The 17,794-nt window shown below is 42.2% G+C and overlaps 1 protein-coding gene across 1 annotated transcript in view; it reads left to right on the forward strand.

Annotated features, from left to right (window-relative positions):
* Nucleotides 1–17,794, forward strand: part of LOC118357963 (succinyl-CoA:3-ketoacid coenzyme A transferase 1, mitochondrial-like) — a 130,153-nt gene that overhangs the window by 101,910 nt on the left and 10,449 nt on the right. The window contains exons 14-15 of the mRNA XM_052479131.1: nt 2,218–2,307; nt 13,108–13,188. Coding sequence (XP_052335091.1) covers nt 2,218–2,307; nt 13,108–13,188 — 171 coding nt within the window. The remainder of the gene's footprint in view (nt 1–2,217; nt 2,308–13,107; nt 13,189–17,794) is intronic.

The following is a 17,794-nucleotide window of genomic DNA, read 5'->3' on the forward strand; positions in this document are numbered from 1 at the left end:
ACGTTCTGTTTCGGCTGTTTCTGGTGGTATGTGTGGAAGATGTGTTACTTTATGTACTGCATTGGCTGTTTCTGGTGGCATGTGTGGAAGATGTGTTACTTTACGTTCTGTATCGGCTGTTACTGGAGGCATGTGTGGAAGATGTGTTAATTTACATACTGTATCGGCTGTTACTGGTGGCATGTGTGGAAGATGTGTTACTTTACTTTCTGTATCGATTGTTACTGGTGGCATGTGTGGAAGATGTTACTTTACATACTGTATCGGTTGTTACTGGTGGCATGTGTGGAAGATGTTACTTTACATACTGTATCGATTGTTACTGGTGGCATGTGTGGAAGATATGTTACTTTACATACTGTATCGATTGTTACTGGTGGCATGTGTGGAAGATGCGTTACTTTACATACTGTATCGGTTGTTACTGGTGGCATGTTTGGAAGATGCGTTACTTTACATACTGTATCGATTGTTACTGGTGGCATGTGTGGAAGATGTGTTACTTTACATACTGTATCGACTGTTACTGGTGGCATGTGTGGAAGATACGTTACTTTACATACTGTATCGGTTGTTACTGGTGGCATGTGTGGAAGATGTGTTACTTTACATACTGTATCGGCTGTTACTGGAGGCATGTGTGGAAGATGTGTTACTTTACATACTGTATCGATTGTTACTGGTGGCATGTGTGGAAGATGTGTTACTTTACATACTGTATCGATTGTTACTGGTGGCATGTGTGGAAGATGTGTTAATTTACATACTCTATCGGTTGTTACTGGTGGCATGTGTGGAAGATGTTACTTTACATACTGTATCGGTTGTTACTGGTGGCATGTGTGGAAGATACGTTACTTTACATACTGTATCGGTTGTTACTGGTGGCATGTGTGGAAGATGTGTTACTTTACATACTGTATCGATTGTTACTGGTGGCATGTGTGGAAGATGTTACTTTACATACTGTATCGGTTGTTACTGGTGGCATGTGTGGAAAATGTGTTACTTTACATACTGTATCGGTTGTTACTGGTGGCATGTTTGGAAGATGTTACTTTACATACTGTATCGATTGTTACTGGTGGCATGTGTGGAAGATGTTACTTTACATACTGTATCGGTTGTTACTGGTGGCATGTGTGGAAGATACGTTACTTTACATACTGTATCGGTTGTTACTGGTGGCATGTGTGGAAGATGTGTTACTTTACATACTGTATCGGTTGTTACTGGTGGCATGTGTGGAAGATGTTACTTTACATACTGTATCGGTTGTTACTGGTGGCATGTGTGGAAGATACGTTACTTTACATACTGTATCGATTGTTACTGGTGGCATGTTTGGAAGATGTTACTTTACATACTGTATCGATTGTTACTGGTGGCATGTGTGGAAGATGTTACTTTACATACTGTATCGGTTGTTACTGGTGGCATGTGTGGAAAATGTGTTACTTTACATACTGTATCGGTTGTTACTGGTGGCATGTTTGGAAGATGTTACTTTACATACTGTATCGATTGTTACTGGTGGCATGTGTGGAAGATGTTACTTTACATACTGTATCGGTTGTTACTGGTGGCATGTGTGGAAGATACGTTACTTTACATACTGTATCGGTTGTTACTGGTGGCATGTGTGGAAGATGTGTTACTTTACATACTGTATCGGTTGTTACTGGTGGCATGTGTGGAAGATGTTACTTTACATACTGTATCGGTTGTTACTGGTGGCATGTGTGGAAGATACGTTACTTTACATACTGTATCGGTTGTTACTGGTGGCATGTGTGGAAGATGTGTTACTTTACATACTGTATCGGTTGTTACTGGTGGCATGTGTGGAAGATACGTTACTTTACATACTGTATCGATTGTTACTGGTGGCATGTATGGAAGATACGTTACTTTACATACTGTATCGGTTGTTACTGGTGGCATGTGTGGAAGATACGTTACTTTACATACTGTATCGGTTGTTACTGGTGGCATGTGTGGAAGATGTGTTACTTTACATACTGTATCGGTTGTTACTGGTGGCATGTATGGAAGATACGTTACTTTACGTACTGTATCGGTTGTTACTGGTGGCATGTTTGGAAAATACGTGACTTTGCTTACTCTTTTGGCTGTTGCTGTTTGTGTGTGGAAGATGTGTTACTTTGAGTAACCCTGGGCTCTATTGTTTACTGTATTGCTTTGTTTCTCCTTCAGGGTAAGATGGTGAAGGGGATGGGTGGAGCCATGGATCTGGTGGCCAGCGCTGGAACCAAGGTGGTCGTCACCATGGAGCACTCCGCTAAGGTAAGAGTATGTGTCTGTGTGCACGTGTGTGCATCCAAAGCAATCCCAAAGCCATCCTGTTCCAGTGTTGTCTATAGGATTGTCTCCAGATCAGCTATATTTAGGACATCATACATATTGAAAGTTTACATACATCTTTGCCAAATACATTTAAACTCAATTTCACAATTCCTGACATTTAATCCTCGTAAAAATTCCCCATTTTAGGTCAGTTAGGATCACCACTTTACTTTTGTACCTGTTTCCTCCAGCATCTTTACAAAGTCCTTTGCTGTTGTTCTGGGATTGATTTGTACTTTTCGCACCGTAGTATGTTCATCTCTAGGAGACAGAACGGGTCTCCTTCCTGAGTGGTATGACGGCTGCGTGGTCCCATGGTGTCTATACTTGCGCACTATTGTTTGCACAGATGAACGTGGTACCTTCAGTCGTTTGGTAATTGCTCCCAAGGATGAACCACACTGTTGGAGGTCCACAATTTTTTTTCTGAGCTCTTGGCTGGTTTATTTTTATTTTCCCATGGTGTCAAGCAAAGAGGTACTGAGTTTGAAGGTAGGCTTTGAAATACATCCACAGATACACCTCCAATTGACTCAAATGATGTCAAATTGCCTATCAGAGGCTTCTAAAGCCATGACATAATTTTCTGGAATTGTCCAAGCTGTTTAACGGCACAGTCAACTTAGTGTATGTAAACTTCTGACCCACTGGAATTGTGATACAGTGAATTATAAGTGAAATAATCTGTCTGTGAATTTGTTTTTGAAAAATTACCCTTCATGCACAAAGTAGACGTCCTAACCGACTTGCCAAAACTTGTTAACAAGACATTTGTGGATTGGTTGAAAAACGAGTTTCAATGACTCCAACCTAAGTGTATGTAAACTTCCAACTGTATGTCCTTTGTATGTGTGTGTGTGTATATATACAGTGCCTTGCGAAAGTATTCGGCCCCCTTGAACTTTGCGACCTTTTGCCACATTTCAGGCTTCAAACATGAAGATATAAAACTGTATTTTTTTGTGAAGAATCAACAACAAGTGGGACACAATCATGAAGTGGAACGACATTTATTGGATATTTCAAACTGTTTTAACAAATCAAAAACTGAAAAATTGGGCGTGCAAAATTATTCAGCCCCTTTACTTTCAGTGCAGCAAACTCTCTCCAGAAGTTCAGTGAGGATCTCTGAATGATCCAATGTTGACCTAAATGACTAATGATGATAAATACAATCCACCTGTGTGTAATAAAGTCTCCGTATAAATGCACCTGCACTGTGATAGTCCCAGAGGTCCGTTAAAAGCGCAGAGAGCATCATGAAGAACAAGGAACACATCAGGCAGGTCCGAGATACTGTTGTGAAGAAGTTTAAAGCCGGATTTGGATACAAAAGGATTTCCCAAGCTTTAAACATCCCAAGGAGCACTGTGCAAGCGATAATATTGAAATGGAAGGAGTATCAGACCACTGCAAATCTACCAAGACCTGGCCGTCCCTCTAAACTTTCAGATCATACAAGGAGAAGACTGATCAGAGATGCAGCCAAGAGGCCCATGATCACTCTGGATGAACTGCAGAGATCTACAGCTGAGGTGGGAGACTCTGTCCATAGGACAACAATCAGTCGTATATTGCACAAATCTGGCCTTTATGGAAGAGTGGCAATAAGAAAGCCATTTCTTCAAGATATCCATAAAAAGTGTTGTTTGTTTGCCACAAGCCACCTGGGAGACACACCAAACATGTGGAAGAAGGTGCTCTGGTCAGATGAAACCAAAATTGAACTTTTTGGCAACAATGCAAAACGTTATGTTTGGCGTAAAAACAACACAGCTCATCACCCTGAACACACCATCCCCACTGTCAAACATGGTGGTGGCAGCATCATGGTTTGGGCCTGCTTTTCTTCAGCAGGGACAGGGAAGATGGTTCAAATTGATGGGAATATGGATGGAGCCAAATACAGGACCATTCTGGAAGAAAACCTGGAGTCTGCAAAAGACCTGAGACAGGGACGGAGATTTGTCTTCCAACAAGACAATGATCCAAAACATAAAGCAAAATCTACAATGGAATGGTTCAAAAATAAACATATGTTAGAGGTGTTAGAATGGCCAAGTCAAAGTCCAGACCTGAATCCAATCGAGAATCTGTGGAAAGAACTGAAAGTCTCTCGATGTGCAAAACTTATAGAGACATACCCCATGCGACTTACAGCTGTAATCGCAGAAAAAGGTGGCGCTACAAAGTATTAACTTAAGCGGGCTGAATAATTTTGCACGCCCAATTTTTCAGTTTTTGATTTGTTAAAAAAGTTTGAAATATCCAATAAATGTCGTTCCACTTCATGATTGTGTCCCACTTGTTGTTGATTCTTCACAAAAAAATACAGTTTTATATCTTTATGTTTGAAGCCTGAAATGTGGCAAAAGGTCGCAAAGTTCAAGGGGGCCGAATACTCTCGCAAGGCACTATATATATGTATATATATATATATATATATATATATATATATATATATATATATATATATATATATATATATATATATGCTCCATTTTTAAGAAATATATTTAGTGTTATACTGTAACCTCTCTGATTGTGAGGAGTCAGTTCCTCTAATGAGCTTTTGATTCCAGTAATGGATGAAGTCATGATTTTAAATTATGCCTTTGACAGTCCCAGATATCCCTATAGGCGCCTTGGTGCTCAGATGGACTAATGCTCTCATCCACTCCAACACCTACTGGAGCAGTACACCAACCTGATTATGGAAGTAAAATGCAATTCCCTGAAAAAGCCTCTGTAATTGAAGTGTTTGTTGCCATGGCTGCCCAGGCCTATGGTCTGTAATATAACTATTTGTGGAAGTTGCTGGCTGCCCAGGCCTATGGTCTGTAATATAAGTATTTGTGGAAGTTGCTGGCTGTACAGGCCTATGGCCTGTAATATAAGTATTTGTAGAAGTTGCTGGCTGTCCAGGCCTACGGCCTGTAATATAAGTATTTGTGGAAGTTGATGGTTGTCCAGGCCTATGGCCTGTAATATAAGTATTTGTGGAAGTTGATGGCTGTCCAGGCCTATGGCCTGTAATATAAGTATTTGTGGAAGTTGCTGGCTGTCCAGGCCTATGGCCTGTAATATAAGTATTTGTGGAAGTTGCTGGCTGTCCAGGCCTATGGCCTGTAATATAAGTATTTGTGGAAGTTGATGGTTGTCCAGGCCTATGGCCTGTAATATAAGTATTTGTGGAAGTTGCTGGCTGTCCAGGCCAATGTACATGGTCACCGACATAACCGTTCAGGCGGAGGTAAAAAAGGGGAGGTCACAATTCTGTTTGTACATATGTTTACATGGATATGCTTTTTAATAAATACCATTTGAAACAAGCCATTACACTTCGTTATTATCATGGCATTTCATTCATATTTTCAGTGGTGGGAAAAGAACCCAATTGTCATTCTTGAGTAAAAGTAAAGATACCTTCAAGGTAAAGTCCCCCAGTAAAATACTACTTGAGTAAGTAAAAAAGTATTTGGTTTTAAATATATTTAAGTATTAAAAGTAAATGAAATTTCTCAAATAGAACTTGGATGTTCTCTTGATGAGTGTGTGATTTTGGCCATTTTCCTGTCTTGATTAGCGTTCAAAATGTAACGACTACCTTTGTCAGAGAAAATGTATGGAGTAAAATGTACATTATTTTCTTTATGAATGTAGTGAAGTAAAAGTTAAATAATAAAGTTAAATAAATAATTAACTAAAGTGCAGATACCCCCCAAAAATGACTTAAGTAGTACTTTAAAGTATTTTTATTTCACCACTGATTATTATTTAAGTTATTACTTATAAATAGGATTTTTTTAAATGAAGAAATGCCAGGTTGGAGAGGATTTGTCACATGTTCGTATTGACCCAACATGAACAGAGTCAAAATAAAGATATATGCCTACCTTTCCCTTGTCTTTCGGCTTTTCTGCCTTTAAGAATATATAATACAAATCCTATGTTGATGCACAAAACCATTCAAACCAAGTCCGATGGGTTTTCTCTCACTTTTCCCCAAATATTTGCATAACGTCACAAACCATGCTGCTATGGTCACTGCTATGGTCATAATTGTTTAACAGTGAACTCATTAGGATCTGGGGTACTGCGAGAGCGGATCTTTAAAGAGTTACCATGTCCCGATTTAAACTCGAAAACGTTTAAACCTATCAACTTGTTTTTTTATATATTTTTTTTATTAATCATAACCTCGTATCATCATTCTGAACAGTCGTAACCTCCTTGCATCTGCAAAAACTAGCCTTACTAATGATTCAGTACGACACAAACTGGTTTAATTATTTATTTACTAGCTAATTAAATGGGAACACAGGATAAACACACACACACACTGGTTACTGACTGGAGAAGTAATACGCTGAAAACGGGTCCCTAGCGGAATGACAACAACATGGATGCTTGTTAATGATGAGATGGAGAGGGACAGAGACGCTTAGCATTGCCACATTCAGAAACTACTCTCACCTACAATAACCACATACTTTGCACACGAACCACCACCCGCTTTGAGCAAGAAATCATGAATGTATTTACGTGAAATGGCTAAGGTGTATGTAAACTTCCGACTTCAACTGTGCATCAGTGGTTCCCAAACTTTTTATAGTCCCCATACCACTTCAAACATTCAACCTCCAGCTGCGTACCTCCTCTAGCACCAGGGTCAGCGCACTCTCAAATGTTTTTTTTTGTTGCCATCATTGTAAGCCTGCCACACACACACTACACTATACGATACATTTATTAAACGTAACAATGAGTGTGGATTTTTGTCACAACCCAGCTCATGGGAAGTGACAAAGAGCTCTTATAGGACCAGAGCACAAAATAATAATATAATAATAATCACTATTTTTGCTCTTTATTTAGCCATCTTACATATATAACCTTATTTTTTAAACGAAAATTGTAAATGACTCGCCACAGGTAATGAGAAGTTTGTGCTTGAAAGGATGCTCCTAACTCTGCGATGTTGGGTTTGTATTGGAGAGAGTCCCAGTCTTAAATAATTCTACACACACAGTCTGTGCCTATATTTAGTTTTCATGCTAATGGGGGCCGAGAATCCACTCTCACATAGTTACATGGTTGCGAAGGGCATCAGTGTCTTAACAGTGCGTTTTGCCAAGGCAGGATACTCTGGCAGTGGCTTCTGATTAAATTCAATTTTCACAGAACCGCTTGTTACAATTTCAATGAGGCTCTCTTGTTCTGATATTGGTAAGTGGACTGGAGGCAGGGTATGAAAGGGATAACGAATCCATTTGTTTGTGTCCACCCGTTTCGGGAAAGTACCTGCATAATTGCGCACCCAACTCACTCAGGTGCTTCGGTATATCACATTTGACATTGTCCGTAAGCTTGAGTTCGTTTGCACCCAAAAATATTCCTACAATGATGGAAAGACCCATGTGTTGTCCTGTCTCCCTGTCATGGCTTTTGCACCATCTGTACAGATACATATACACCTTGACCACCAAAGTCAATTTGATGTCACAAAGCTGTCCAGTACTTAAAAAACATCCTCTCCTGGTTTCCAGAAGAGGATGTTTTCCTTAATTGATCCCCCATAAATGTAACGTCCTTCTGTAGCTCAGTTGGTAGAGCATGGCGCTTGTAACGCCAGGGTAGTGGGTTCGATTCCTGGGACCACCCATACGTAGAATGTATGCACACATGTATGCTTTGGATAAAAGCGTCTGCTAAATGGCATATATTATTATATTATATATTATATACCAGGAGCTGTGTCCGGCCCTCCACGTCTGTTGACTCATCCAGCTATAACAGACATATACCAGGACCTGTGCCAGGCCCACCACGTCTGTTGACTCATCCAGCTATAACAGACATATACCAGGACCTGTGCTAGGCCCTCCATGTCTGTTGGGAGTATTTGTGGCTGTGGTTGTCCAGTCCTATGTCCTGTAATGGGAGTATTTGTGGCTGTGGTTCTCCAGTCCTATGACCTGTAATGGGAGTATTTGTGACTGTGGTTGTCCGGTCCTATGACCTGTAATGGGAGTATTGTGGCTGTCCAGTCCTATGACCTGTAATGGGAGTATTTGTGGCTGTCCAATCCTATGACCTGTAATGGGAGTATTTGTGGCTGTGGTTGTCCAGTCCTATGACCTGTAATGGGAGTATTGTGGCTGTCCAGTCCTATGACCTGTAACGGGAGTAGTGTGGCTGTCCAGTCCTATGACCTGTAATGGGAGTATTTGTGGCTGTCCAGTCCTATGACCTGTAACGGGAGTAGTGTGGCTGTCCAGTCCTATGACCTGTAATGGGAGTATTTGTGGCTGTCCAGTCCTATGACCTGTAACGGGAGTAGTGTGGTTGTCCAGTCCTATGACCTGTAACGGGAGTAGTGTGGCTGTCCAGTCCTATGACCTGTAATGGGAGTATTTGTGGCTGTCCAGTCCTATGACCTGTAACGGGAGTAGTGTGGCTGTCCAGTCCTATGACCTGTAATGGGAGTAGTGTGGTTGTCCAGTCCTATGACCTGTAATGGGAGTAGTGTGACTGTCCAGTCCTATGACCTGTAATAGGAGTATTTGTGGCTGTCCAGTCCTATGACCTGTAATGGGAGTATTTGTGGCTGTCCAGTCCTATGACCTGTAACGGGAGTAGTGTGGCTGTCCAGTCCTATGACCTGTAATGGGAGTATTTGTGGCTGTCCAGTCCTATGACCTGTAACGGGAGTAGTGTGGCTGTCCAGTCCTATGACCTGTAATGGGAGTATTTGTGGCTGTCCAGTCCTATGACCTGTAACAGGAGTAGTGTGGCTGTCCAGTCCTATGACCTGTAATGGGAGTATTTGTGGCTGTCCAGTCCTATGACCTGTAATGGGAGTATTTGTGGTGGTCCAGTCCTATGACCTGTAACGGGAGTAGTGTGGCTGTCCAGTCCTATGACCTGTAATGGGAGTATTTGTGGCTGTCCAGTCCTATGACCTGTAACGGGAGTAGTGTGGTTGTCCAGTCCTATGACCTGTAATGGGAGTAGAGTGGCTGTCCAGTCCTATAACCGGTAATGGGAGTATTTGTGGCTGTCCAGTCCTATGACCTGTAACGGGAGTAGTGTGGCTGTCCAGTCCTATGACCTGTAATGGGAGTAGTGTGGTTGTCCAGTCCTATGACCTGTAATGGGAGTAGTGTGGTTGTCCAGTACTATGACCTGTAATGGGAGTATTGTGGCTGTCCAGTCCTATGACCTGTAATGGGAGTATTGTGGCTGTCCAGTCCTATAACCTGTAATGGGAGTTGTGTGGTTGTCCAGTCCTATGACCTGTAATGGGAGTAGTGTGGTTGTCCAGTCCTATGACCTGTAATGGGAGTAGTGTGGCTGTCCAGTCCTATGACCTGTAATGGGAGTATTGTGGCTGTCCAGTCCTATGACCTGTAATGGGAGTAGTGTGGCTGTCCAGTCCTATGACCTGTAATGGGAGTATTGTGGTTGTCCAGTCCTATGACCTGTAACGGGAGTAGTGTGGTTGTCCAGTCCTATGACCTGTAACGGGAGTAGTGTGGCTGTCCAGTCCTATGACCTGTAATGGGAGTATTTGTGGCTGTCCAGTCCTATGACCTGTAACGGGAGTAGTGTGGCTGTCCAGTCCTATGACCTGTAATGGGAGTAGTGTGGTTGTCCAGTCCTATGACCTGTAATGGGAGTAGTGTGGTTGTCCAGTCCTATGACCTGTAATGGGAGTATTGTGGCTGTCCAGTCCTATGACCTGTAATGGGAGTATTGTGGCTGTCCAGTCCTATAACCTGTAATGGGAGTTGTGTGGTTGTCCAGTCCTATGACCTGTAATGGGAGTAGTGTGGTTGTCCAGTCCTATGACCTGTAATGGGAGTAGTGTGGCTGTCCAGTCCTATGACCTGTAATGGGAGTATTGTGGCTGTCCAGTCCTATGACCTGTAATGGGAGTAGTGTGGCTGTCCAGTCCTATGACCTGTAATGGGAGTATTGTGGTTGTCCAGTCCTATGACCTGTAATGGGAGTATTGTGGTTGTCCAGTCCTATGACCTGTAATGGGAGTAGTGTGGCTGTCCAGTCCTATGACCTGTAATGGGAGTATTGTGGTTGTCCAGTCCTATGACCTGTAATGGGAGTATTGTGGTTGTCCAGTCCTATGACCTGTAATGGGAGTAGTGTGACTGTCCAGTCCTATGACCTGTAATGGGAGTATTTGTGGCTGTCCAGTCCTATGACCTGTAATGGGAGTAGTGTGGTTGTCCAGTCCTATGACCTGTAATGGGAGTAGTGTGGTTGTCCAGTCCTATGACCTGTAATGGGAGTATTGTGGCTGTCCAGTCCTATGACCTGTAATGGGAGTATTGTGGCTGTCCAGTCCTATAACCTTTAATGGGAGCTGTGTGGTTGTCCAGTCCTATGACCTGTAATGGGAGTAGTGTGGTTGTCCAGTCCTATGACCTGTAATGGGAGTAGTGTGGCTGTCCAGTCCTATGACCTGTAATGGGAGTATTGTGGCTGTCCAGTCCTATGACCTGTAATGGGAGTAGTGTGGCTGTCCAGTCCTATGACCTGTAATGGGAGTATTGTGGTTGTCCAGTCCTATGACCTGTAATGGGAGTATTGTGGTTGTCCAGTCCTATGACCTGTAATGGGAGTAGTGTGGCTGTCCAGTCCTATGACCTGTAATGGGAGTATTGTGGCTGTCCAGTCCTATGACCTGTAATGGGAGTAGTGTGGCTGTCCAGTCCTATGACCTGTAATGGGAGTAGTGTGGTTGTCCAGTCCTATGACCTGTAATGGGAGTAGTGTGACTGTCCAGTCCTATGACCTGTAATGGGAGTAGTGTGACTGTCCAGTCCTATGACCTGTAATGGGAGTATTTGTGGCTGTCCAGTCCTATGACCTGTAATGGGAGTATTTGTGGCTGTCCAGTCCTATGACCTGTAACGGGAGTAGTGTGGCTGTCCAGTCCTATGACCTGTAATGGGAGTATTTGTGGCTGTCCAGTCCTATGACCTGTAACGGGAGTAGTGTGGCTGTCCAGTCCTATGACCTGTAATGGGAGTATTGTGGCTGTCCAGTCCTATGACCTGTAACAGGAGTAGTGTGGCTGTCCAGTCCTATGACCTGTAATGGGAGTAGTGTGGTTGTCCAGTCCTATGACCTGTAATGGGAGTATTGTGGCTGTCCAGTCCTATAATAATAATAATAATATATGCCATTTAGCAGACGCTTTTATCCAAAGCGACTTACCTATGACCTGTAATGGGAGTATTGTGGCTGTCCAGTCCTATAACCTGTAATGGGAGTTGTGTGGTTGTCCAGTCCTATGACCTGTAATGGGAGTAGTGTGGTTGTCCAGTCCTATGACCTGTAATGGGAGTAGTGTGGCTGTCCAGTCCTATGACCTGTAATGGGAGTATTGTGGCTGTCCAGTCCTATGACCTGTAATGGGAGTATTGTGGCTGTCCAGTCCTATGACCTGTAACAGGAGTAGTGTGGCTGTCCAGTCCTATGACCTGTAATGGGAGTAGTGTGGTTGTCCAGTCCTATGACCTGTAATGGGAGTATTGTGGCTGTCCAGTCCTATAATAATAATAATAATATATGCCATTTAGCAGACTCTTTTATCCAAAGCGACTTACCTATGACCTGTAATGGGAGTATTGTGGCTGTCCAGTCCTATAACCTGTAATGGGAGTTGTGTGGTTGTCCAGTCCTATGACCTGTAATGGGAGTAGTGTGGTTGTCCAGTCCTATGACCTGTAATGGGAGTAGTGTGGCTGTCCAGTCCTATGACCTGTAATGGGAGTATTGTGGCTGTCCAGTCCTATGACCTGTAATGGGAGTATTGTGGCTGTCCAGTCCTATAACCTGTAATGGGAGTTGTGTGGTTGTCCAGTCCTATGACCTGTAATGGGAGTAGTGTGGTTGTCCAGTCCTATGACCTGTAATGGGAGTAGTGTGGCTGTCCAGTCCTATGACCTGTAATGGGAGTATTGTGGTTGTCCAGTCCTATGACCTGTAATGGGAGTATTGTGGTTGTCCAGTCCTATGACCTGTAATGGGAGTATTGTGGTTGTCCAGTCCTATGACCTGTAATGGGAGTAGTGTGACTGTCCAGTCCTATGACCTGTAATGGGAGTTGTGTGGTTGTCCAGTCCTATGACCTGTAATGGGAGCAGTGTGGCTGTCCAGACCGGCGACCTGTAATGGGAGTAGTGTGGCTGTCCAGTCGTATGACCTGAAATGGGAGTAGTGTGGCTGTCCAGATGGTGGAGCGGGTGGATGTAATTGAGGATGTTTATTGATACCGGTTGACTGCTGCTCCAGTCTTAGTTCTCCTCAGTAGTTCTCCTCTCCCTTCACACTGCTCATCATGAGCAAGCTGTGTGTCTGTGTGTGTGTGTGTGTGTGTGTGTGTGTGTGTGTGTGTGTGTGTGTGTGGGGGGGGATCACACACCCCTAGGACAGAGGTACCTTATAGAACATACTGCATTCCAGAACATGAGTTAATGTTTATCACCCAAAGACATCATAAATCTTCCAGAGGCCCATCCTCAGCAGAACACGCACAGATGACCATTCTAACAACCCCTTATTCTGTTGCATAAAACAACCATTTGATGCAATAATGGCATTATAACAATCTCTTGTAATTTCTCCACCATGCCAGTTCAACTGGGTCGTTGTGTATGACCTTTAAAATAACCTTTGCTCTCTCTGTCTTTTTCCTTTGTTCTTTGTCAGGGAGGAAAATTCAAGATTCTGGACACATGCAACCTGCCACTGACAGGAAAACAGTGTGTGGATCGGATCATCACTGAAAAGGTGTGTGTGTGTGTGTGTGTGTGTGTGTGTGTGTGTGTGTGTGTGTGTGTGTGTGTGTGTGTGTGTGTGTGTGTGTGTGTGTGTGTGAATGTCCTCATGTGAATGTCTTCCACACAGAAAGATTGAAATGACTCTTCAAAACAACTCTGTATAATCGAGGTATTTTGGAGTCGAACTGGGGCTATTTAGACGCCTGGGTTATATTATACCTAAACTGAATATGAGTCATAATGTCAGGCTTAATGGGAAACACTTTGCTCTGGTGACTATACAGTACTACTGACTCACTGTGACCTAGAGCTGACATGCTCCTCTCCAGCTCACTGTGACCTAGAGTTGACACGCTCCTCTCCAGCTCACTGTAGACCTAGAGGTGACACGCTCCTCTCTAGCTCACTGTAGACCTAGAGCTGACACGCTCCTCTCTAGCTCACTGTAGAGCTAGAGTTGACACGCTCCTCTCCAGCTCACTGTAGACCTAGAGCTGACACGCTCCTCTCTAGCTCACTGTAGACCTAGAGCTGACACGCTCCTCTCCAGCGCACAGAGGGTGGGTCATGAGGGTTTATAGCATTGGAAAAGGTTGAAAGAGCACAAACAGAATCGCTTGGCCTTGGCGGTTGGAAGCCACTGGGCTTGTTTCAGTATTCTAAACAATACACCCAATCTTTTTACCTGGTAAATGTATTATATAGACAAAGACACACACTGAAAGAGAGATGGAAACACACACACACCCACATCAAACAACACACTCACATCAGGGACTGATAGATGGTATTGATGCTACAGAGAGACGTGGGAGATGGAAATGACTTTTATTTGGTTAACCATAATCCAATCAGCAGATTTCTGCTCGGACGCCCAATCTTGATTTGACATCCCAGAATGTAGGGCTGTCTTCTACGATGGCGAATTTTATGATGTTAACAGCTCCACCACATGGCCCAAAGTACCGCTAGTAATGTTTCATCTGGAAATCCCTAAAGAGCTGTAACGTTCTTACGTTTGCAAAGCTGCAGAAATAATAACCATTACAGTATAAAACAAAGCATTAGGATTTCTAACATTTCAGTAATCATTTGTACTTTTTGTAAATTAGTCAATCAAAGAATATAATGTTTTCGTGATGTTTGAAAAACCACAGTTATTTCTTATGGTAGGATTGTAAAATGTTCTAGCAACGTGATTGCTGCAGCCAATATTTTTGTTCTAAATGACAGACTCAGAGGATGCCTATCACACATAGGCATCCTCTGAGCTGGTACCCGTTTCAGTCTGAATATCATCTAGCTAGCAGGTACAGTGGCTCCTCCTTTAAAAGTTGTGAGCTTACACAACGTCACGGGTAACGTTTGTGCATATTCTTTTACGAAAATCACTATTTAGCAAGTTATTTTTTTCAGCCATATCCAATATCAGGTGTATCAAACTCATTCATTGTAGCAAGAAAGGAGCAGGTTTCGAACCCTCAACATTCTAGCCCGAAGTCCAGCACACTATCGACTATGCCCAAATGTATTAATTGGGGTTGGGGCCGATTGTGGATAAAAACACTTTGGCAGTTGTAATCTTTAACATGGAAAGGAGAAAAAGTATTATTATTAGTTTTTCACAAGCGTAGCAGGATGGGCTATTAGCTGAATAGACTGAGTAGACTATTCAACCAACTAAAGAATTGTCTAATAGCTGAGCGAGGTGTGAACCCCCCAACTTGCAACAAATCATTTTCAGGACTATCTAGAAAAAGCATCGGAGATGCGCAATAGGTTTCTAAGAAGAGGATATTCTCCACAATGTGTGGATGAAGCTCTTCATTTGGCATTGGGGTAAACAGGAGATGAACTGCTACAAAAAAAGACCCTCTAAAGCTAAAGAACACTCTGTAATGTTCACAACTACATATACTTTGAACTCGCAAAAAGTGGGAGATGCTGTCAAGAAACACTGGAATATTTTATTTACGTGATAAATTGGTCCATGCCAACTGCCAGCCACAAGAAAATCAGCCAGAATGTTTTTGGATTTTCACCCCCCAGACATTATTTCCTAAAGGTCTTAATGATGAAATGCCTATGTATGTTATGTTGTAAATTTGAACATTAATTATGCCCCTATTTCAGATTACTCTGACATTTTTCTTACACTATACCCAAAGATTTATGAAAACTTGCTTGGTAGGTCGAGATCCTCATTGTGGTTTTACGGAGGTGTTTAATACGTTTTATGTACACACTTCATTTGAATATTTATGAAATGCATATTGTTATATTTGGTAACACTTAGTTGTTTTTCCTTCTCCTCCAACCCCTTTCGATGCGTGGAACGGATGTGGGTGTGGCTAGGTCTACATAAGGGTGCTAATTTGAAAAACTCACAAAAGCTGTGACTAAGGCCGATACAAAAAGCTTAGTAAAGATCAGTGATACGATCAAGAGCTGTGTGCGGGTTCCTACTTTTTCCTCATCTTATCCGGCTGTTGCCATGCACCTGTAAAAAAAGATAGCTCAGATGTGCGAGTGCCTTTTTGAATTTTGAATTTGACTTTACAAACAACAAGAGGGCTTAATTGGAGTCTATTTCTTTGGAGCCTAGACCTATATAAAACAACTTAAACTGGCTGAGGTAGTCTGAGGCATAACAGCCTAATAGAAGTAGGATTGTTTTTATTAAGCCTACTTACAATTGCAACTGGTCAAAAATGTAGCATCCTACATAAAACAATCATTTAAAGAAAAAAGGTATTCACGTTCAAACTAAAACAATGTAACTAAATAAAAAGCGCACATTTGTAATTTGAAAACTCTAAAAGTAATTGTAGATACAAATTATGTGTGACGTGGGTACAGTAAAGAATGTAGCCATCATGCACATGATTCCTATTAGCAGGACAATAGACTTTTTATACCCTGGCTACTGTTGTGAAAATCCCTCAACTTGCAATGTATTCCATGCTTAAGTACTCTAAAGTGTTACATTTCTAACTTAAAACAGCATTACTTCATCAACATCTTTATGCTTTCGTTAGTCTTCTTGATCTTCTTCCTTTTTTTCCCCATGGGCTAGGTCCATCTTCTGTGCGCTGCTCTGCGGCCTGTCCCGTGCCTCCTGCTCTCGTGCCTTAAATTCCGTGCGCCTCACACTATCTCAGTGGATAAAGCTGGAGAACTGCAAGGCAATCCTATTGTGCGTCACTCAGAAGCCATGACCAATATACACTACCGTTCAAAAATGTAGGGTAACTTAGAAATGTACTTGTTTTTGAAAGAAAAGCAAATGTTTTGTCCATTCAAATAGCATCAAATTGATTACAAATACAGTATAGACATTGCTAATGTTGTAAATGACTATTGTAGCTGGAAATGGCAGATTGTTTATGGAATATCTACATAGGCTTACAGAAGCCCATTATCAGCAACCAGTGTTCCAATGGCACGTTGTGTTAGCTAATCCAAGTTTATAATTTTAAAAGGCTAATTGATTATTAGAAAACCATTTTTCAATTATGTTAGCACAGCTGAAAACTGTTGTTCTAATTCAAGAAGCAAGAATTCAAGAAGCAATAAAGCTGGCCTTCATTAGACTAGTTGAGTATCTGGAGCATCAGCATTTGTGGGTTCGATTACAGGCTCAAAATGGCCAGACATTTGGCCAGAAAATGGCCAGAGACAAAGCACTTTCTTCTGAAACTCATGTCTATTCTTGTTCTGAGAAATTAAGGCTTGCATGAAATTGCCAAGAAACTGAAGATCTCGTACTGTGTACAGAACAGTGCAAACTGGCAGAATAGAAAGAGGCGTGCACAACTAAGCAAGAGGACAAGTACATTAGAGTGTCTAGTTTGACAAACAGACGCCTCACAAGTCCTCAACTGGCAGCTTCATTAAGTAGTACCCACAAAACACCAGTCTCAACGTCAACAGGGAAGAGGCGACTCCAGGATGCTGGCCTTCTAGGCTCATAGGTCTGCCGGTCGTGGCCGGCATTGGTATTGAACCAGCATCTGTAGCAACGCAATTTGCACCGTGATGCAGTGTCCTAGACCACTGCGCCACTCGGGCACTGTACAACATTACTTGTAGGGAGTGGGCTACAGTAAGAGCAAAATAATTCTAGCATTTCCACACCCTAATTGTAGTCTAAGTTTCTCTTATAATAAAAACTTGTGTCACAAGTTTAACAACAGTTTAGTAAGTAATACTGATGAGTAGTATCAAAAAAATAACTGTATTTTTAGAGACACGGTAGCGCCTTGGGACCCAAAAGCATAATCAGTGCTTTAACTCTCCTTGCGCTGGTCTGTAGCAATGAAGTAGTGACCCAGGGAACTAAACCACAAATTTCCTCTAAATCCCGCAGCATAATATCAAAACGTTTAGTTGAGCAACCACTGTAGCTAGCAAGTACATGTTTCAGTCTGAATAACACATAGCTAGCAAGTACATGTTTCAGTCTGAATAACACATAGCTAGCAGGTACATGTTTCAGTCTGAATGTAATTTTTTTAATTTTACCTTTATTTTACTAGGCAAGTCAGTTAAGAACAAATTCTTATTTTCAATGACGGCCTAGGAACAGTGGGTTAACTGCCTGTTCAGGGGCAGAA

This window comes from Oncorhynchus keta, chromosome 25, assembly GCF_023373465.1.
Source record: "Oncorhynchus keta strain PuntledgeMale-10-30-2019 chromosome 25, Oket_V2, whole genome shotgun sequence".
Taxonomy (NCBI): domain Eukaryota; kingdom Metazoa; phylum Chordata; class Actinopteri; order Salmoniformes; family Salmonidae; genus Oncorhynchus; species Oncorhynchus keta.